This window comes from Rhopalosiphum padi, chromosome 3, assembly GCF_020882245.1.
Source record: "Rhopalosiphum padi isolate XX-2018 chromosome 3, ASM2088224v1, whole genome shotgun sequence".
Taxonomy (NCBI): domain Eukaryota; kingdom Metazoa; phylum Arthropoda; class Insecta; order Hemiptera; family Aphididae; genus Rhopalosiphum; species Rhopalosiphum padi.
Genome location: NC_083599.1, coordinates 57,660,086 through 57,684,913, shown reverse-complemented (window position 1 = coordinate 57,684,913; position 24,828 = coordinate 57,660,086). Strand labels below are relative to the sequence as shown.

The 24,828-nt window shown below is 26.4% G+C and overlaps 1 protein-coding gene across 1 annotated transcript in view; it reads right to left on the bottom strand.

The window, feature by feature from the left end:
- LOC132924615 (doublesex- and mab-3-related transcription factor A2-like) overlaps positions 1–24,828 on the bottom strand; it is a 151,956-nt gene that overhangs the window by 11,186 nt on the left and 115,942 nt on the right. Inside the window, exon 3 of the mRNA XM_060989025.1 lies at positions 7,411–7,973. Coding sequence (XP_060845008.1) covers positions 7,411–7,973 — 563 coding nt within the window. The remainder of the gene's footprint in view (positions 1–7,410; positions 7,974–24,828) is intronic.

The following is a 24,828-nucleotide window of genomic DNA, read 5'->3' as shown; positions in this document are numbered from 1 at the left end:
GCTAGTTACCTTTTTAGTATATAGGTTATATTGAAATATGTAGCCGATTTGATCAACTTATTTAACTTATTATATTAGTCGATCTTAGCTATTTTGGAATAAATTGGTTTAAGTTTTAGATATATTTTAAGAACCATTAATCTCTAATACTTGTTCTGTGATTGCAAACAAATCTATTGCTAACTATTTATTTTATGTTTTTGAAATCATAACATTTGGCTGTGAAATAGTGTATGATATAGGTACTATATATTAAAATGTTTTCGTAATAAATACATGCTATTACACAAAATGTATAATGCTAACAGTAATTTTATCAATGTTTTATTCAATTTTAACTTTTTATTTTTATATAAAAATGTTAATTTAATTCGTACTTTTACAACATTTATATGGTTTTATTTATTTTACGTGTTTACGGGGTGTAAAGTCCAGAGCAATAATAATTATTATTTCCATTGAACATTCTATTTCGAGTGCAATATAATTTGTCTTTCTATGCATTTTGTACGATAAAATATGATGTGTAATTTGTATAATTACCTATACATTTATTTAAAAAATATATATATTTTAGTATAATATTGAATTACTGAAATACTACTGGAATATTCTAAAATTTGTATCATATTATTAAATAATAAACTATAATTTTAACGGCAAATGTTTTTCTTTATATTGAGTAGAGAAAAAGAGTTGATCTCTCATATCATATTCAATATTCATACGTCTTATTTACCTTTTTTAAATTACCTAGCTAGTTTAATAATGGTATTTAAAACAAAATAATTTTTTACTAAAAATATACATCTTTTGATTATAAGTCTAGTTAATATAAATAATAACTACCACAAAAACGACTATACAATTCTAATATGAATTGATATGAGACATAATATTAACACCGTTTTAATGATTGATAATACACGGTAGAGCTAAATTTGTAAAAAATAGTGTGACACAAGGCCATGACTGGACAGAGGCCTGGACCTCCCCCGAAAATTTTAAAAGTAGAAACATTTTAATGGTGAATATGAAAATGGTAGTTTATTGGCTACACATTTTCAGTATCTTTATTCTATATTAAAAAAATGTTTATGGCTTTGGTGTGAAGCAGAATTTTAGAGTCATCGTTTTTTGTAATATCTAAGATTCTACATATGATACGAGTTAATAATGCTTAATAATAATTGTTTCCTAAAATTAAAAATGTTATCAACACGAATATTAAAAATAGTCACGTTATATGAATATATTTCAAATGCAATTGACCAATTTAAAATTATATTATAAACCGTTCTATTGTAGGTGGTCAAAAGTTAAATTAATCTATTTGTTTAAGGAAAAAATTATTATTTTATTGTTATTACAGAATGAATATTTCTGATAGACATGGTCATAGAATTTTTTCTCTTGTAGAGAAACATTTAAACAACATCGAAAACATTAGGTGTTTGATTTTTAGTCCAAACCGAATGGAAAACAATATTTTGAATATTAATAAATCAATTGAACCAATGATGATATAGATTATAAGTATTTTTCACATATTAATAGAAACTGTGTATTGCATAGTCAATATCAAAATGCTTATAGTACTTATACACAAATTTAATGAATCACCGCTTCTAAATCTCTTAAACAGCTTAAGTGTATAGAGAATAAACGATTTACTAAAATTATGTCATTTATCAACTAATATTAGAATTATTTACAACCAACTTTGTGGTGATATAGTCAGTTCTGTTCATCAACTAAACTTGTTCAGCAATAATAAAAATACACCAATATTGAGAATAAAAATAAAAATAATAATAATAATATTAATAAAAAGTACCATTATTTTACTACTTAATAAAGGTACCATGTACAAAATATACACTATACGAGTATCCATCTTTTTTTACCACCCACCCTGGCAATAATTCTAGCGTGTTTAAATAAATTATGAAAAGTAATTAAAAAAATGTATAAGCCTCTACTACTAAAAATATAACAATCCAATTGAATATAATATATAGGTACATATTTATATATACCTATATATACATTATATTAAATAAATATTTTTTTTTTTTAAATCTCGGAGCTTGCAGGACGCTATAAAAACACGAGGTTTGGAAAATTTTACCCTGAATACACTTAGTATTACGAGCACAACGTTATGTCGTTAAAATAAGATGGAGAGGGAAATATCGCATCAACACCGTATTTTTTTTTTTTTTTTTAATAATCAGCCGATACGTACCCGTGTGTTTAATACCTTTCATTAAAATGACAAAAGTTCCAGGCAATGGGCCGGATCGTAAAGCTGCGTTTTATTGCCGTCTGCATAGCTAGGGAATTTAATAACTTTATCAGAGTCAGCCGGGCTGTAGCTCATTGCAGGGGCCACCATACTACCTCACCGTCACCCCCTTCTCACCAAGCTCTCCACCACTACCGCAACTGGTCGTCCGACCAGCCCGTCAGCTAACAAACGCACACTATATAGGTATGATACAAGTAATAATATTATATACATATAATACACAATATTATGGTATATATACCTTCGTCATGCATGTTAACTGTCAACTATTTTACGCAACAACATTTATGACGGAAAATATAACTACAAAAATTTTGTTTTCAATGTGTCTATATACATATACATAGGTATATTGTATATATATATATGTACAAACACACAGTATACATTATACCTAGGTAGTAGGTACATAAATAGTTGGGACGGGAAAAATGTAAAGAATATTATACTGCTGCTGCGGACTTATTATATAATATATTATCCGATTCCAGAAAAGCTATTTTCTAGATTGTACACGATTCGAGTTTAATTATATAGGTGTTCGTTTTTATTTTATTGTTTTTTTCCGGTCCACCTCTTTCGTAATGGATATTTTCTCGTTGTTATTGGGATAATAATTTCAGAACACAACACAGATAGGTTGGCGTTAATCCCAATAACATCACACCCCTCGTTTTTATTTTATAAAATATAATATATTTATACTGATATAGTCGTCAGTCGGGGACTAAAAAAAAAGAAACATACACCATAACGCTTTAATATTACAGCAGAGTAACGTATAATTGGTTGTTTAGACAAATTAACTCTATTTTACGTGTACCTAATTATATACCATTAGATATGTAAATATGACATTTACCATGAAGAAGCCGCGGAATAAGATACATATATTATACAATATTCATATAATATTATACTGTTTTTTTTTAAAATTAAAATCTCTAAGTTATAATTTTCTTAGTCCTGTAGGCGCAATTTGAGTTTTAGTGATTATCGATTACCGATTTTCTAATACTAATAGTGTTTAGAAAAATAGAAACACTTGTAGATGACCACTAAAATATTATGGTACTGTTATCAGTTTATCGATTATGAAAAAAACTTATCATCAAACATGACCGATGACCATTACAACTAGTCATCAATTGCAGTTCAAGTATCCAACTAAAATTACAGTTCTAAAATTCTTTATTATAACGATAGTGTTGCGGTTACCCAACAGATAATGACAAGAGAACGAAACAAGACAATTTTTAAAGTAGACGAACATAAATTTCAATTTCATAAGATACTTAAAAACGATATTCAACTATGGACTTGCTATTTAAATGTTCGTAAGTATTATTTGAAATGAACGATAATAATTCTATTATATTTAATTTTAATAACCACAATCACCAAAAATTGTATGAAGAAACTCAGGAAATGGTGAAATATGAAAATAAAAATATTTTGTGACTTGAATTTAATTTGTTAAAAACATATCAAATACATTTTTACCCTGTACAATTTTTATATTTTATATAATATACCGACTTAATTGTGATTTGTGTGTATAACATTTTGAATAAAAATAATTATTAAAAAACAATAATGCACTTTTTTAACCATGCTTATTAACGCGGACAGTTCTAAGCTTTTAAAAGGTACACCTTTTAAAATCTGGGAGTAAGTTTACCACAAATAAGGTGTTTTGGAATCAATTTACCTATCCCCATTTTTAAACTACCTATTTTATTGACAAAAATACAAGTATGCGAAATAATTATTATTCGTACCTACTTACAATTTGTTTAATTCATTTTTCGTTGCACATATAGCTTATATGTGGTTCGTATCCTTAATATAAATTATACAACTACAAACCAATAACCATACACTGGATACAAGAAATACTTTTCTTTTAATGATATTGAAATTGGGTTAACAGAATCATGATAAATATATATATAAAAAAACAATATCAAACGCTTGTTAGGATTCCGAGTAAACGATGTCAACGAGTTACAAGATAATAAATTGCAAACTCTATAAATTAGATATTTTTCTAGAATTACATTACAAACAAAAAATCAACAAATTGATTTCATAGTTAGTTTTAATTTGAACCATGTATTATTCGTTTGTATAACATTGATAGAACTGCTTGCGTCTTAGGCAAACTTAAACAAATTACAAATTGTCCATATTTTAGTTAAGATGTCTAATTATATATATATTTTTATTATAAGGTAAGACCTTATACAACTTTACCATTTAAATGCAATAATAATTTCATTATATAATTATATTTTATATTGATTAGTTTAAGTACAACTTGTACAGTCACGAGGAAGCTACAGTACAATTTATTTTTAATGTAAAACGTGATTTGTTGAATCTGTGGTTTATTTCTTGTGTAGTATAGTAGAATGTAAGATAATTGGCTGTATATTATACTGATATTTATCAACGCTTTTATAGGTATAAAAGACAATTTAAAAAATTGTTACTACTTTTAATTGCAAAATGACTAGCGTAAATTTTTGATTTACTATCACCTATTTGTTTTATGATATTTGTAATGCTTAAGATTAAAACTTTATATTTTAATGCAATTAGGGAGTATCATAATTCATAACAATATATCAAGTATTCCAAGTACCTCTATAGTCGTTATTTATTTTATTAAACCATATAGTACATTAGTACCGTACTTAAAGTTTGAAATACATGCCAAATAGATGACCAAGAACCGTCTTTTGAACACGATTTATATTATATAATTATGGCTTACAAATTTAATGTAATGAACTGTATTAAATTAGTATGATTTATATTGAATTTTACCAAAATGAAAAAAATGTAATATTGCGCACCACGATATTTATAGTTTAATTTACTGTATTATTTCCTTCAAATTCGCGTAAAGTATTATAATTTATCGTATACCGAAGGTTGACCAAAACTTACAAATCTTCGTACTCTATAATTATTTCAAGCGTGGCATGTATGAAAATACATTAATTTTCCAACAAAACATATTCAAATTGCTCAGATAGGTTTAGCGAAAAACATAGCGCGCACTATACGGTGTCACCGCAGTGTTGCAGTAAATATGCGCATCGAGTTTTAACACTGAATATATCTGCTCATTTTAGTTCTAGGAAAACAAATTCATTACCTACATAGCTATTGTTAAATTTAAACGGAATATCTACCCTTAAGTGTTGACTATTATTCGAATTGTCGGATACATCTGTTATCATAATAATATGTATTTAGGTAAGGCGGACTTCAACTTTGATTCTATCTACCGTGTATTATATATGTTTGGAAATATATTACCGCAAAGGATGCAATTATCACGTTTTTAATAGTTTAAACAAAACGAGTTCAATTAACCCAAGTCTGTGGTTGAGGTTACATTAATTAAAACACTATAAGAGTGAAGTGTAGGTACCTATACAGCGAAATACATTTCCCGATGTCGTATCCGAATTATAATACGGAATAGCGAAATGCTTGTATTATTATCTGTCGACTGCAGATTGTTATATATTAAGTATATCGTTATTATTATATCTAAATGTATAAGTAGCTATATAACCCACACTGTCTACTTATCGATCGAAATTTCAAAAATAATTTTATTAAATAAAAATATGTATAATTAATCAAAAACATTAGTTAACATTTTCATTTTTTACCAACTGCATAAACGAACATTTTGCACACAGAATTTATATAATGTAAAACAGTATAGGTAATAATTTTATCGTATACACACTGCTGCATAATATTTTACGTTGACCAAAAAATTAATCAAAACTTACAAGGAATCTATTGTTTATACTGGACGCCAGACGCATATATGTGTACGGCCATTCGTTATAATACTGTATTATTATCTTATAGACACATCGACTGCCATATAATAATGACTAGGGCTACTCACTGTACTCTATTCACTCTAATGAAAGTACCAGTGACATTTCCCGTAACGTCCTCCGCTCCATCGGCACAGTGCTCCGACTCTACTAACTTTGTCGTATATATACAGGGTAATTTACCAAACATTAAATAAATATACTTAATGACTCTTATTTTCAAATTGTTAAGCTATTTTTATACTACTTAAGGTGGTGATATAGACTTATGTTTTTCAAATAACAATTCCCTCCTCTTTTTTTACCGTGAATTATTTAGTATATAATATTTATTTTTGAAAATTTAATGTATCTTAAAAATTTTTTTATCAGTTATTAAAATGCTTTTACTAAGAATGAATAGCACGCAATGGATATTTGAATCTAGTGTTAATTATACTTAACTATTTCTACTAATTATAAATTTTGGTTGATTAATTTTCAACTCACCATAGCCCCTAGGTTTCTCAAAGCTATTATTACGGGTGTACTATCCTTAGAATACAAAGTTAGAACATTTTTCGCTAAATAATTTACAATGCAAAAGCAAAAGAAGATTCTCTTTTGAAAAATTAGAAGTTCATATTTCCATAGGACACTCCTTAAGTAGTAAAAAAAAACCTTAATAATTTGAAAAATTATAGTATTTAAGTATATTATTAAGTAAATTAATTTAATTAAATGAAAATTCTACAAAGACAATTTTGAATAACACTATCTAATAAAGAAAAAAGAAGGAGCGAATATATTGGTGAATCGCCGCATATCCGCTTATATTTGGATAAAAACTTGTTTGGTCTATTTATCAATAAGCGCAGAATATAATATTATTTTATTATCGACATGACGTGCATAATTTTATTGTTTTGTAAACTCAGTCTTATACAAAACATATGTTCCATTTTTTAGATTCTGGGCAGAGTACGAAGAATTTATATGCATTTTACCTTATGAATGTGACACGATATTCGTACATAAACATTGCTTTAATATTAAACATAACGGGTGGTTTCTGATAAAAATTGGATCTTGATGGAATTTTTAAGAAAATTCCCATTATTTTTTAAAATAATCGAAAAATAAAGAAAAAAGATAATTTTAATGCAAAACCCGTTTTTGGTTAAATCAATTTTTTTATTCTAAAGATTCACGGTAAGATACGTATTATTGTCGATGTGGCTGACTTACCTCGATGAATGGTGGAAAACCAGGCGTGGAGAAATGGGGCTGCGCATGGTGCCACAGGGTGCCGGGGCTAGGTAGTGGCAACGGAAATGGGTACATGGGTCGCGGGTAACAGACGGCTGCGTGCGGCTGATGAGCCAGTACACCGCCGCATATTACATTTCCGTTGACGGCCACCCGCCGTCCACCGCCGCTGCCGCCGGGCTCCAAAGGGTTTATCGATGGCGTGGTCGGCGGTTCGACGGCGCCGCGGTAGTCGGTGGCCACGGACAGGCTGCTACTGGACCGTGTGTGGTGCAGCGGTGACTGTTGGTTAAGCTGCTGCACAGGCTGGTGGTGTGACGGTGGCGGTGGCGGCGGTGGTGGCACCTGGTGATGGTGGTGGTGCTGGTGCCCGATGAGCGTCGAAGTCGGTGGCCGGTTGATGGACTGCCGGCCGTGGTGCGCCTGTTGCTGATGTGTGGTCAAGAGAACGACCGTCTTCGATTCGGCGGATGGCATCGCGGCAGCGACATTCGCTTCGCTCTTCTCCGTTATCATGTCCAAGAACTTCAACTCCTCGTGCGCTGAAACACATGGCACGAAAACGGTGAACACCCAACGACATAGTGCGACGGTGACCGTCATATTATAATATTATCGTATAGTATTCTTACGCAGACGCGCACGAGGTTGTGTTTTATTTAGTTTTATACAAACGCCGATCGATAGAAATTTTTTATATTATATTTTATCTACAAGCGACCACGGTTAATGACTATTAACGGGTGGTTAGTTTACTACTTATATAATATATTTTATATATATATATATGTGTGTGTGTATTAATGTATTATATATTGATACACAAGCACTTTCTTTTTGTTTTAACACTATAGTCTATAATACAGACAATACAGTACCTAAGGAAATATGTCGGCTGTCGAGTAGAATTGCACACGCGAAAAACAAACCGTACGCATATTACCGTTAAGGTAGGTAAAACAGAAAAAAAAACACGAAATAACTAATATTAATAAATGATACAATTTACTGAATTTTTCTATAAAACTGCAAAATATCGTCACTTCTAATATTGATTTATACATTTCTTTCAATCATAAATCATTGAATAATCAGAAAATGATCTTTCACATGTAACACAAATAGTTAAATTAAATGCAAAACTGACCGTTAAATTTTTTTATAATACTAGGGAAATGCGTACATTGATCTATTTATATGATTTATACATTGTATAATGTACAAGTTTATACTAATTGATAAATGTCTATTGAATGATCAATATAAGTTTTTCACACGATTTCTGTTGTAGAACAAAAAAATAAATAAAATCGCGAATTTATTATTATCATTTTTTTTTTTATTGATGTACAAACAATTATTTTAATGAAACATGAACACAACAATTTTAAACATACATACAACTATTGCTTATAAAATATATTACATGAGTAAATATACAATATTTGATTGGATACATTTTCGATCTAATTGTTATATGATTTAGTTTTAAAGAAATTATTATCAAATTCTAAAAATATCTTCTGATCAGGAATTAAATTATATTTTTCAATCGAATTTTGAATAAGCAATAAGGTACCTAATAATAAATAATAATATTATATACATATATTACTAAATAATATATTTTTTTAACAAGCATTTCAAAGTTTTATAATAATTAATGATATACTTATTTGAAGTTTAATTCAATAAATATTGTTTTTACTGAAATTTATTTTTTAAGTTTTCTTATACATCTATTGAAGTTTTCTTCACTTTATGTAACTCAAATTACCGTTTAAGTGACAAAAAGTTTAATTGTTTCTTAATAAACATAGAGTAAGAATATTTTCAAATCAATTTCATTATTTTAAAAAGAAATATCTACATTGAAAAACAATAATTTTTTCTATTCAATTTATACAGTATACATATGACAACTAAAAATATAATCAGCCCAAGCCCAATTCTTTTATACCTTACCTCACATTACTAAAATTGTCTATAATTATAATAATACACTGATATTAAACTTAATATTATAACAAAAACATATGGTTATTGCTATAATATTGCTACCAAAAATGATAATAAAAGTTTCAGAGTAGGTATGCATATTATTTTAATAGTTACTTTTTTAATAAGATTTGTATCTCGATAAATTTAAGTGGAAATATACTTAAATCGTACTTTATTAAAATATTATATTAAAACATTGCTGAGAATTATTTTTAACAAAATATAATAGTATCCAAGTAAAACTTTATACGAACTCAGTCAAACTATGGATATTGAATGCACACAAGTACTTACTATAAAATTGTCTAAGAAAATTATAGATTTTACATCTATTATACACACAATAATATATTATCATCGAAGTTCTCGAACTTTGTTTTAATTTATATTTGAAGTTTCAAGTGACAGTTAAGCTTGAGATTTCGTATTGGTAAACGAAAACTAAAAATAAGCTTACAATGCTATACAATCTAGATGTTGTTGTTGTCATTATTTATAAATGGTGTGAGTGTGTGATACAGCTGAGTAGAAGTCCAAGATAATAGATATGATGTTGTTAGTTGAAGACTTTGGCTATATCTGTAACAACCTGAAATAATAATAATTGTATAATATAACTTGGTATTTCTAAGACGCACGAGTTTATTTACGATTAATTAAACATTGTAATAGTGAAGCATATAATAATTTATTTTATTCTAGATAAATGCTATCTTAAACATTAACGATCAATAAGTACGAGTGAAGTAGTTTCGTAATTGAAAATTCGTATTTTTAATTTTCAAAAAATGTCATTACTAAATAACATGTTGAACCAATATGGCATGCAAAAATTAACCCAGACCAAATCCGTAAAATTTATAATAATACGTAGATTATTAGTTATTATTAAATCGTGTACAATACCGATAACTTACAATTGCCAGTTTTTTAACGTCATATAATTTATTTATTTATTTAAATAATTAAACGGGTTAAGTAACCCAATTACATATTATATAGAAAAAGAGTGCACAGTGATACAAATTATGATAATTATTGATTACATAATTCATAAATATATGGAAACAAATAGAATATTAAACAATAAGATAAGAATTAAACTATAAACGACTGTTAAATTGTAATAAAATGCAAGGATTAAACTTAATGTGAAAATGTAAGGTCTAATATTAATTTTAATTGCTTCCCAAATAAATATGGTAATTTAAATTTTGCTTAAAGCTATATAATATGGGAAAATAAAACAAGTATATATTATATTTATTAGTTGGTTGCATAATACGGTTAATCAGACTATTCATTGCATAATTAGTTCGTTGATTGGAGACAACCGAGACATATAATGTAACATGAGATCTAGTGAAACGTTGCTAGACCATAAAGGACAAACGCCAAAATAACTCAAGACAATTAATATTATTAATTATTATTAACAACATTAAAAAAAAAGTACAAATCAATTTTTATTCTACGTAATTCAAGAGAATCAAGAAAAAAAATATCCAAAATAGGAGCATAAGAAGAGTGAGATATTATAACGATAACAAAGAAAACTTAAAAATTTGTTTTGCTCAGCTTCCAATGACGATTTATGATTGAGAGAGAATGGAGAGCAATATGATAAAACAATAATCAAGTGTGGATCTGACAAAGGAAATGTAAACAAGACGAATAGTCTTTACGTTTGCAAAGGAAAATTTGATAAAACCAAATTGTTTAAAAGATTTGTTTTTTTTTTAGTTTTTTGTCTAGTTCATATGCATACAAAAGGTTAATTTACTGTCAATGAAAACGCTAAGATCTTTAAAATTGAGCATTCACTCTTAAGGTTCATTATTAATGTAATAGATGTAATGTATAGTAGAATGGGAACGATTAAATGACATAGATTTGCAGTTGTTAACTAATTAATAGTAAGGTTATTTAGGTCACACCAATTTACGAGCACATTTAAATCAGACTTTAAAAGATCAGTGTCATTGAAGGATATAATAATATGGAAAAAATTGAGATTATTTACAAATAAAAGCATATTCAAATGAGAGAAGCAGATATCTTGATGTAAATAAGGAAGAGGATAGGTACTAAATGGGAACCTTATGGTAAGCCCGTAATTTGCTGAAAAGAATAAGAAAAATAGATTTTGTATTTTACGAATTGTTAATATTCGGGAAAATATGAAAAGAGCCATGACGGTAATGGGTCACAAATTCCAAAAGATGTAAGTTTATTTTTTAAGGTGGCGTTGAAACAGTGTCGAAAGCTTTGGAAATGTCCATGTAAATGACATCTACTTGGTAACCTTTCTCAAAAGCATCATTTATTAACTGTGTAAAAGGAAATATTTAGTAAAATTATTCTTAACAATATTTTTATTTTATATAGGTTCTTATTATACTTATTGTACCTACATATTTATAGTTTCAAATCGTGTGAATTAAATCACGTTTCCCTCTTAAATTCCCCCAAATATGATTCTAAAATATATTTATTGGTTCCATTATGATATTTTATGTCCTCAGGACCACAGAATATCGATGCTCTATATAATATCCTTGTATCCAGTTTAATGCAATTATGAGTGTTATTTACTGAACTATAATATAATCTAGCCCATTTCAAATTATTGTAAGCTTTCTATAACGATCTGATATAATTATAGATTCTGGTCTTATGTATTTTTATAAGATGCTTAATAATATTTTTTCTGATCGATATTGAATGAAGTGGCGGAGGAATAACAAACAAGAATGGTGTAGCGATACATTTATTACCTTATTATTAAATTAATGGGGTAATATCAAACAAGTACATATACCTAAATTTGTAAATTTTTCTTGAATAACCGTTCACCATGATCAGGTTTTATATAATAATATACTTTTATCGTACTAACATTATTCAGGATATATGATTGTACTTTAATAATATGTATTTGTATCAGGAGCGTCATTTTGGTGGAAGGGGCAGGAGTATGTATTTGCCCAACCCTAGATTTTAAAGTAGTCAAATGGGCTGACTGGTGGCCGTGTATAAACGGGCCGGTTTTCTATACTCTTAATTCTACTGAATATTCTAGAATATACTATATAATATAGAAGTCTGTTGTATATCATAATATAATTAATACGTATGTACCTACTAAAGACCTGCAAGGACCGGACCTTAAAAAATAAATAAAAAGGGCTAATTCGGGCTTTTTTTTAGTAGAACTTTTTGGGCCAGGCCGGACTTAAACCAAAATTGGATTGGATTTTTAAATCTCGCCTAAGCATCTTTTAGTTTTATTTTTGTATGACAAATAATTATTATTTAAAATTAAAATTATAAGTTTACAGTTTTATAATTTTGAAATAATCACAAATAACGAATATTATGACGTTTTTGTATATGAGACACTATTACTCACAAACATTTGTATTATATAGTTGAATATTATAAAGTTCTAAGGCTAAAAATAAATCTCAGACCGAACCTAATTTTTTTAAGAGCTTGGAATTATTTTCGAGCTGGAGCTGGGCATTTTTTCCAAAAATATTTTGGACTGGACCGGACTGGACTTGAAAAATATCCTTGGATCGGACTATGTTTTTTAAGAGCTTAGGATGATTTTTAGGCTGGGCTTGAGCTTTTTTTTACAACATTTCTTGGACCGGGCTGGCCCGTAAATTTATGGCCTTTGAAGGTCAATAATTGATGTGAATTAAGATATTTTATGATATTTTATGTTTTAATTATTAATACTTTAACAAAAGTGGATACAGTTTGTGATATATAAATTATAAAGTATAAAAAAATATGTTAAATGAGAGTTAGGTTACCTAGCGATCGGATCGAGTGCCTTTTTTTATATGTACTTAAAAGTTTTAGTTATAGGGCCAGTTATTATTATGCCCTACCCTAGCAAATATTGAAATGACGCCCCTAATTTGTATATAATAATTAATAAGTATTATGCCGTTATACTATACAGCATACGCGGCTTTTAGCATTCAGATGAATACAAGCGACGATTTCAATATCTCAATAACGAAAACCCTTCTAAAAACACCTGTGCTAACTCTCTACGTCAGTGTTTCCTAAACTGTGGTCCGCGGACCCCTAGGGGTTCGCTCGTTTACCAGAGGAGGTCCACGAACGTAAATTAAGTTTAGTTCAGAAAATAAAGCAATTAATTTAGTGTTATTATTTATTACTGTTTTTAATTTTAATTTTTATTAAGGAGTCCGCGATCATTTTTATTATCTCTTAACGGGTCCGGCATAGAAAAGTTAAGGAAACGCTGCTTTACGCGATTTTAAAAATCTTATCGCAAATATAACAGTTTAGTTCGTGACCGATAACGCAATTACTTTTTATATATCTACTTTATATTACTTTTTGTAAAATTTCACTTAATACGATATTATCAATGATAAAATATTCTTCTGATATTGGGTTTTTTTTCGATTATTGTATATTAGTATTATGCAAAGTAAAAATACGTAAAATGTATTTTCGGGTAAAATAAAATAAATAATAAATAATCAAAACATATCGGACCCATAAGTATAAAGTGTACATCGTATATCTATTAATCTTTTGATGCGATTCTATATTCCACAATGGTTTGAGGATTCATCCTTCATAGAATTAATTTCTTTGTAAAATACTAAAATAAATCTACAACGAAACAAAAGTGCGGACAAACAATAAGAAATATATATAAATTTATCACTTAAGTAGTTAAATTATATTATGCATTTAGTTTAACTTTACTCAATTCGCTATAAGTTAGACAATATTATAGATCGTTGTTTTTTTAAATTAATTCAACCATAAAATATAATTTTATTCGAAAAATTAATCATTTTCTGTAGAAAAATAATCACCGCATCTAAACTTCATCAATAAACTATAAAAATTTAATATTAGAATTTAGAAAATTTGGTCAATGATTACAGAGAAAAAATGGTACAGATGATATTAGACAACAAAATCAAGTATAGTGACAAAATACAACCATCTACGTGCATTTGTTTGTAAAATAAAAGTAGTTACGTTGAACAATTTTCTGCTTCGCTCAAATTGCACTTATAATTTGCAATGATTTATCGTTACTTCAAAGTACAAGTAACTCGACTCTGTATTAGCATTCTTATTATTTGACATATGAATCACCGTCCTTTGATTTTTTACGTCATGATGTTTTTATCATCTCGTTAATCAGCCGTACTCAATAGCCGTTTATTTAGGCACACGCTCGCGGACTCTTTAGTCGCACACGACTACCGTAAAAATCATTTATTTATAATATACGGGTAGATTTAAAAACCATAATAATTAGAAGTCACGTATCGTGCAGTTATGCACAATAAAACCAACCAAACTCGAATTTGTACATAATAATACAGATTCTATTTTTTATATTTGCTCGTTTAGCGCACCTATAATAATAATAATGACCGATTATCAACCGATGAATCTCATTTTGTTTGTAAAGCGTTTGGTATTATTATTATTGTACCTGAGCATATTGTATGCCGTTAACAATAATATTATTATTAAAACTAAACCGTACACACACGCACGAGTACATAATATGAAAATATATCAACCGGTCTTACGCGAGACGAACAAAACGATAATAATAATAAATAGAACGCGCCGAACGATTTGTCTAAAATGTGCAATTATTACCCGGCGAGGACGGATTTACATAGTGAATATAATGATATAATATATAATAGTACGTTAATTTACTATACTCTTTGGTTACAAAATAGCCATCAGGTTTATATGATATATATATAATATATATGTATATATAATTGTATACAAATATTAACACATTGCAGCAGGTCGACAGCCGCAGGGTTATAGACGATTACAATATAATATATCTATATCATTAACTAGCGTCGTTTATTCGTTTAATTGCCACTATAGCAAACTTCGAAGAACCACCGCGTGCGGTATCAAAGAGATATATACCCAACACTTTTACACATAACCGTGTAGATATATTATAATGTTTATTATTCGAAATACGAATTGAGTGTGTTTCATATTATATATATATATAATATACATTATCATCAATCGTTATATATTATTATTTATTATTACATACACGACGACGGGCGTCTGGCAAGCGCAAGTATTATTATATTAACACGTGTTTTTGAAACCGAATTATTCGTCCACATCGCAACATATAATAATAATATACTAATATTATTATTTTTTTACCATTATATGTTTTGTGTTTAAGTGAATTATTATTATACGTTTTATTTTTTTGTTCATTTGTCCGTTCAAAAATATAATGATACAGTCATATTGTTGGTACACACGTAATTTACAATAGGTACTAATACATGGTCATATAATTATATATTATTTCGTATAATATGCACCAAAATCAATTTATTGAATTGTTCCGTATATAGTGCCAACAGATACGCTGAAATGTGCCACACCGTCGTGTTTGTTTGTTCTCATCAATACAATTTTATTTTTCAATTCATTTTTGATTTTTGGTTTTCTTTTTTTGCAAGTATCATAAGGTATATAAATGGCCACATATGTTGGTATTTATTTCTTATGCACTCATACCTACTGAAAATAATTAGGTATGCATCATACTTAATACCTGAAAGTCTCATTTTTCTTAATTTAAATAATTGTTTACCATTTAAAATGTAAATAAATAAATAATAAATAGTCTATTATTTATGTATATAGATATATTATACAATAAATTTGTTTTAAATTCAAAAATAAATCGCTGTAATTATTCATTCAATGGCTATTAATTAATAAGTTAATTAATATAAGTATAAGTAGGTACACACAAAATTATGAAATAATGCATATAATAGTAGTACCTATTGGCTATTTAAACAGACGGCTGTGAATTGAATGCATTACAAAACACTTAAAATGCAATAACACATGAAAACAATTAGCAATACGGGTAAAAAATGAAAATTTCAAAATCTAAAATAGATGTTTTAAAATCAAATTTGAAGAAATCTATGTCAACAAAACTATGAATAGTCCTAATAATAAGTAATTATAACTTTATATAATAATAAATAATATATAATTATTGGTAAAAATCGAGTAGCTAATTGTAAAAACAAAATACTAGTTATAAAAACATTCTATCGAAGCCAACTTGTATCAAATGCATAGCGTAATATTTATAATATATTATAATGTACAAGAGTAAACATTTTAAAAATAAAACAATAGAAAACATACATCGAAGGGCAATGCTTGTTACACAAAATACATTATTGCTTCTTAGATATAAAATGTTGCTATATGTTCTTCAAAATCGGTCAACCGGTTAGGACGAAGACTAGAGAAATTAATGTACGAGAGTTCTAAAAAAAAAGTAATAGTACTAAACAACAAAGACTATAAATACTAGATTATTGGAATACCTGTACCACAATATTAACTATGATATACTGCAGTCCACGTATAATGTTTTAATGACACATAATATTGCATTTGGATTATTTTAGCGATAAAACACTGAATATTATTAGAGTATATGCGTGACTAAAATAACGACACGCATGATGGCTATGTCTTATCATGTTTTTAGTTTATCTAAGATTTTGATTTGTCAATTCATGCAGAGATTCAGTTGTACAACTGTATAGAGTTTAAATATCGGGTTGCTACAATTATATGACGTTCACAGATCCCCATATCACTCAACATTACCCAACATTGAACTTTCTGCATCTATGTCAGCAAATTAATTTAATATTTTTTCTGTGACAATTATTTTATTCAACTATCAAATCTTAAAACGTTTATTTTTTACGATTTTATAAAATTGACGAAATGCTGATGTACCAATACTTGTGCACATTGATGAAAAACTACGTTAATACGTTTATGAACTTCAGGGGATTGGCAATTCTTGCTTAATACAATAATATTACGATTAGAATGCAAGTTAAAAATAACATTTGAACTGATTAATAAATATTAAAAAAATAATCGTTAGAACTAGGCATAGGTTCTTTAAATGTATACCCTTGTAGTTGCATCATTGCTTAGGTTTCACGTGATAATATCATATTATTATACGTGAGCGGTGTAAACATTTTTGTGAATAAAAAAATGTGTTCAATTTCCTTCCAAAATTGGGGAATGAGCTATATCAATATAATGAAAATTTTATAATAAATGTAAATAAGTAGGTATAATTCAACAATGTTGCATACCTACATACTATTACCAAGGCACCATGGGGGAAATAGAAAAATAAAAAAATAGGTTTTGCATTGGTTAAAACAGAAATAAATAAATTAAATTGTGTAATTTTGGTTTTTCATAATGATATTTCCGTATGACTTTGTAATGTATTTGTATTTAATGTAATTTAAGGTTTAAATTATACCTTTTACTAGGAAATTTATGTGGTTAATCAAACGTTGAATGTGTAGAAATAATAATGAATAAAAGATCTAATGATTTTGTTTAAATTTATTTTCATACACAGGGCTTGAGCATTATAACACTATACTTATAAAAATAATATGTACTGAATATATCCTAATACATATTGAAATATGTCCCAAAAACCAAGAAAATAGCAACATTTTTTTTTTTAAATTAGCAATTAATTATTATTTATTACTTTTTAATTATTAGAGGAACCTACCTAAACCTAGATTAGACTTAAGATTGAAATTGTTACAAAAAAATAAATTAATAAATAAATTATCTTTAATTGATTTTACCTTCAAAGCTCTACAGTTCAAATTTATCTGAAAAACAATACTGGTAAATTTGTTGTCTGTTCATGTTTAACTTTTCACAATTAACCATTTCAGCTTATTATATCATAGTTAGAACTTAAAAGTAGGTTTAAATTTAAACGTTGTAAATATTTTATATTTTAATAAAAAACAATTAACTACGATTATATTACTTTTATTTACTATATTTTTAAATTAATTAAAAAATTATCAATAACATTGAAAATTTGAACTATTTTGGTTTTAAAATGTTATGGCAATGTAGTTTTTAAACTAATTTTGGAATATACGTAGCTATTTGGATATTATTTAGACTTAGTCCATAAATAAAAAGTTATTTGTAACTAACATAATATTGTGTAACTTAGCCATTTTGAAAGTATTAAAACATTTAAAATGTCTTGCTAATTTCTATCAACACTTTAAAGTATTTATATACTGCGTTTTGTTTAGAATACATATTATGACGGAGTTATGATTTGTCGTTACGCTTTTAAAAATATATAGTATGTAAATTAATTGGAAAGTTAATAGCTGTAATTCGAAAAATAGTACAGATATTTTATTGCAGTTCTTTTCAATTCAATTTACGACTTATAGTATATCTTTTACAATGATCTAAAATAGAATAAAATAAAAATAAAAAACTTTTTTTTGTTAATTTTTTCCAAAATTTTTTTTTGAAAATTTGAAAATAGCCATTAGACTCACTTTTGTAGAGTTATTTATTTGTATAATGGAAATAAAACACAATTTTTAAATCGATTGAATTTTGAATGAACGACAGAAACTTTTATTTAAAATAATACAGCAAAATATTAAGGTAAATTTTGTATGTTTTTCACATTTTAGTAACTAATTTTCTAATTAAATAGATTGTAAAGAACACACAACTCGGTTGATATTTTATGTAAGATTTATTTTTATAATAAATAAATACCATTTCTACGTACTCAGGATTAGTAAATTATATTTTATTAAATTAATAAGGTAAAATAGAATAAAAATTAAGACTACCTACCTAATAGTAAATTAAGTTATTTACGCACCTGCATTGTACAATGATAGAATTTTAACATTAGAGGTAACATTAATAATGATACATTAGTTATAAATTTTATAACTATATCAATAACTTCACCAGAGTATAATTGATATTATTATCAGTATTATTATTTAGGTACTTATAAACATTTTTAGGCCAATTATAATTTAAATACAACATATTTAAATTTTTTTCAGATAAGTCTATATTGTATTTAGACCTCAATAGAGTTAAAATTAACTTGGATATAATAATTTTCTCTTTTATTACAATAAAACGTTTAACTATATATTATTAAATTCACTTATCCCTTTAGAGCTATTCCAGACTTGTTAAAAATAATCCTCATATTCTTAGACACAGTCCCACATTCCCATTACTTTATCTAACTGACCTTAATAATAATAGTTAAAGTGTATAAAAAGTATAAACCAGGAAGAGATTCAAGCCGAATTGACTTTTTTTTTAATTGATCAGCTTAAGATTTGTTTTTGAGAATGGGTTTTGAAATATTTTGGTAGAATAAATTATTTTGTGCCAAAAACAAATCGCAAATTATATAATTCTATTTTATTAAATGCATGTTATATTAATAAAAGCTTAACAAAAAAGCTTTATTTAAAATGTTTCGAAAACTTTAATATTGTATTTACTAAATAATAATATTTCTGTGTAATGTTGAAAAGTTTCAAATCCATATGAAAAATATTTTTGAATGAAAATAAAATAATTATTTAATTAAAAATCTTATTGTAAAAAACTAAAAATAAATTACGAGAAGCCTTATAGTCAATTTTTAACCTTTAGCTAATAAATCTGATACATTTATAATTTCTAATTAAGTTGATATTTTTCTCAATTTTAATACAATTTGAACTTCAATCACTCATAATATTTTTATAAATGCCAATTATGAAGATTTTTGTCTTAAATTTTTAGTTTCTGACCAAGCATAAAAATTCGTATTAATATTTACAGAAAAGAAACTGAAATAAGATTCTTAAATTTAATACACATTTAATAAATATTTTAAAATTTGACTAAATGTTTTAAAAATGTCATTGTGTACAGAAAATAATAGAATAATAATAAGATGACCAAATGTAGAATATCAAAAATTACATTTTAACTTACTCGTATTCCCTTTCATAGATCATAGTACCGATTAAATCAAATTTTCTATCAGAAATCATAGTTAAAATTTAAGTTAAAGTAGCTTTATTGTTCTTACATGTGACGAATTGATAACAAACACAAAAAAATACAATATTAATCAATACATTCATTGATCTGTTCAGAATCTATTAAAACGTATCGGTATTGGCAACATCATCAACACGAGTAATACTCCGGTTGAAATAATTATGAAATTAACGAACGTAAATAATAACATAAAATATCTCTAGTATCATTATACGCAAACAAAAATTAAACTGACTAAAATCCATATAACAATAAGTATATTTATTTTACCTAATCTATATGTACGCTTAAAATCAGTCTCATAAAGAAATGATAAATATATTGTAATACATAGGTAAATGGTATTTATGCAATGATAAAAATGGTTAAAATTGGTAAAATGATATATTTTGTAACTATTTAACACATTATTTGTTTTTTTTTATACGATTTTTATATTTTTTAGGTTTTTGAATGATACCTTATACCTATTAATATTTTTCTTAGAATTTTTAAAGTCTAGTTAATACTTGATTTATTATTTGATAATTAAGTATTTAATATTATAAGTTATGACTATAACTAAATAAACATTTAAAATTCGATTTTTATCCATAACAAATCTTAGAATATTAAAATATATATTTGCATTTTTCAAAAACATTAATACTTTTTGAAATAATCTATTATTTTCTCTTTTTTAATATGTAAATACAATTTTTAAAAAGATGGGTAAATAATAATGATAGTAATGAAACTGAGGACCTTATAATGAATACATGAAATGAAATAGCATCAAACCCACAGTCAGACGTCTTTGGAGCGTCGAACTATTTTGACGGAAACGAACAAGGGGTTCTTTGGTTTATGATGAGTTATTCTTCGTATTCCCCGAGTAATGCAAAGAAAATTATCAAACAATGCTTAAATTAAAATCCCAAACAAAGTCTTACCTAAACAGTGAAGGTTATTTATAACTGAACAATGAAGAATTACAAATAATAATAAAAATTATAAATCTTAAATGGAAGGTTTAACGAGAGCAAAATTTGATATACTAAGCGAAGTGTTAAAAGTTAGATATTTAGGTATTACAAGAGACCCATGTTTTGGATGACAAAGTTAAATGTCTGAAAATCCCTGGTTTCAACATGGTCGATTATAAAAGTTTGGCAGTGTTTAATAATTAAGAAATATAAGAAACATACACTTGTACCTGGTAGCAGTAAATTAACGTTCGAAAAGCCTCATATGCCACAAAAGGGCTTCTATTATTATTTATACTTATATTAATATTTACTTCATTTATAAACTTTTTGAATGTCATATAAATTAATGTCAAGTAAATAAATAACATTAATTATACATATACAGGGTAATCAGGAAGATAAATCTGTAGACGTATGCAAATATAGTTTTAATGCAAAATTATCATATATTCTCTGCAATACATCCATATGTAGTCAATATTTATGACGGGAACTAAGATATAGATTTTTACTCGATTTTTCTTTCGTAACGTTTCCTCGATTTCCTATCACCGAGACTATCCGAAACATTTTTATAACCATGCAAGGTCATGCTAAACATATATTTCTCAGGATCGGATCCAAAATAATGATCCAATATGATATCAACATACATATTACATATATATATATATTTATGTATATATGGCGGATAAATTCCTATAAAAGATTATAGTGTTCTCTGTGTTAAGCAAATTTGTATGTGATATAGGATACCAAAATAATTATTTTCAATGGCAAATGGTAATATGCAGTGCTGTAATAAGATAGTTTTATTAAGTATATATAAACAGACATAAATACAAATAATTTACTTTAATAAGTATTGGCTTTGTTAAATGTATATCATAAAATATTTTAAAATATAATAAAGTATACATTTGACATAACAGACTTTGTTTTCTACATAAAAATTTAATATATTAAAAATATATGAGTTAACAAATTAAAACAAAACAATTAATACATAGGTACTATCATTTTTATTAACCTATTGCTGATACAGATTCATTTTTTTAGAAAGTACATAGATAAATTTACCTATATAGATTACAGCAGACAGCAATGATAATATTATGTACCTTTAGTACTATTTATCATAGAAAATACTAATGTACAAATAAGTATTTGTAACTAATGCGTATATACATTTTTTTGTGGCATTTCATCTGTACTAACGTATCATATTAAAGTACTTAAAATCACATATATTCAAAAATGGTATGATTTATGAATCAGAATTTTCTCAGGACAAAACACTAAAATCAAAATAGTAATATTAAGATATATTGAGTGGCAAATATAACGAAACTGGATTGTTCATATCTTCATAATTAATAATAAGATATTAAATGTTTATGATTTTAACATTTTTAGTACAGAAAAAGTGGAAAAGAGGTAACCAATCTACTATACAGTAGCCAGTAGGTATCTAATGAACATTATCATTCAGTAAATTAAGTTTGAATTCAATGATAAATAATGTCGTTCAAAAAACCATTTTAAGCGAAGACCATTTACGAACCTATATTACTATTAGTTATTTATTTTACTATTAATAATAAGACAGGTTAAATTAATTCTCACCGTTAATACCATATGTTGATTTAAATTTTGAAAGTATTGCATTTGAAAATATCATTATGTATAATATATATAAAATATAATAATATATGTAAAAGTTTCAAATTTACACAAATAACTTTTTTTTAATTACAACAAAACTACTAAAATCGTTAAAATTTCTATAAGAAAAATTGAGTTTTTTTATTATTTAGATTTTTGGTTTAAGTATGAAATACTAATGAGAAAAATTATATTCAATTTTCAAATTTTGGCTCTTTATATGCTTATTACCACTTAATATTTTTAAAAAACTACCTATACAATATAATAACCACTTACGAAGATATATTCTTACTTTAGTGAATTACGAGGTGAATCATTTTTCATCAAAATGTATAGAACAAAAAATCGAATAGGTAATCAAATGCCAAATATTTTGAATATTTCAAGTGTATGCGTTTATTTGTTTTTAAATTATAATCAGTGTTGTAAAAATTCCGATTCTGGACGGAATGATAAATGTATTGATTTTACAATGATGTGTGTTTTTTTATTTTTGTGTCTGTCATCACGTTTTAGAGTAGTAATAGTGCTTTGATCTTTTATTTCAGCCCCTCTTTGAAAAATAAATTGAATCTATTTGGTACTTTGAAGGACAAAAGTAAAAAATTTCCAGTAGTTTTCAAAATCGTCAGGAAAACCTCTGAAAAAGTAATGGAAAAACGGGAATTTTTATGCATAACTAATTTTCGACAAAAATCGATTTTGTTATTTTGCTATAACTCAAAAATGAATCATTTTAAATACTTGAAATTTTCTCCACATCTTTGTATTAGCGTTATCTATTTACGATTAAAATTTTAAACAATGATACCTGTCATAGCATTTAAATTTAACACATCAATTATAGTGTCCTACTCATCTCCATCTCTACTATACAGCAGACCGATATCCACTTGACCACCTTTTTTATTTTTTATTTGTATAATACGTATATTATAAAATAGTATTTTCCAAAAATCTTAGGGCATTTACTTAATTGTTAAATATAGCTGCATATTTAAGTATAATAAGATCAAAAATATTGTAGTTTATTGAAGAAGAATGATACATTTTAAATATTAAATTATTTAAATAGCTATTAAGTTATTACTAAATTTTTGTTATTGTATAAATACATAAAAGTTTTGAACATTAGGTTTTAATATTTGCAGTAATTTGTTTAATTAATATACATAGGTAATTATTTTATTTGTGAGTGTATATTGTGGTTAGCCCCAAATATTGTTCTAATTAATACACATTTATAAGAAAAATCTTTATCTTCACTATCGGCATACCATTTATCACTGCAAATGTTTGCTATTTTTACCATTTGTATTTTATTTTTTTTTTACATGACGAATAAAACGCTGGTATTAAACAGTTTAAATTAAGGATTTCAACAAAATACTAAAATCGTTTGATGAAAAATTGTTATTTTATGAGAAAATATACAATGTTATCGTATATATAATTCTAATATAAATATTTGGTATTAATTTCAAGTCATTTTGTTGCTTTGTTTTTGAATAAATCAAAATATCAATGTAGATAATGCGTAAAAATCTCATTTTTCCTTCATATAATTTAAGATTCTGAGCGGAGCGATGAATACATTGATTTTATCTTGATATATTTTATTTTTGCAGATGAGTACATGATTATAAGTTGAAGATAGAATGCTTTGATTTTCAAAAAAAAGGTTGGTTTTGTATATAAAATTAGATATAATTTGTACCTTAAAGAGGTTAAATTTAAAATT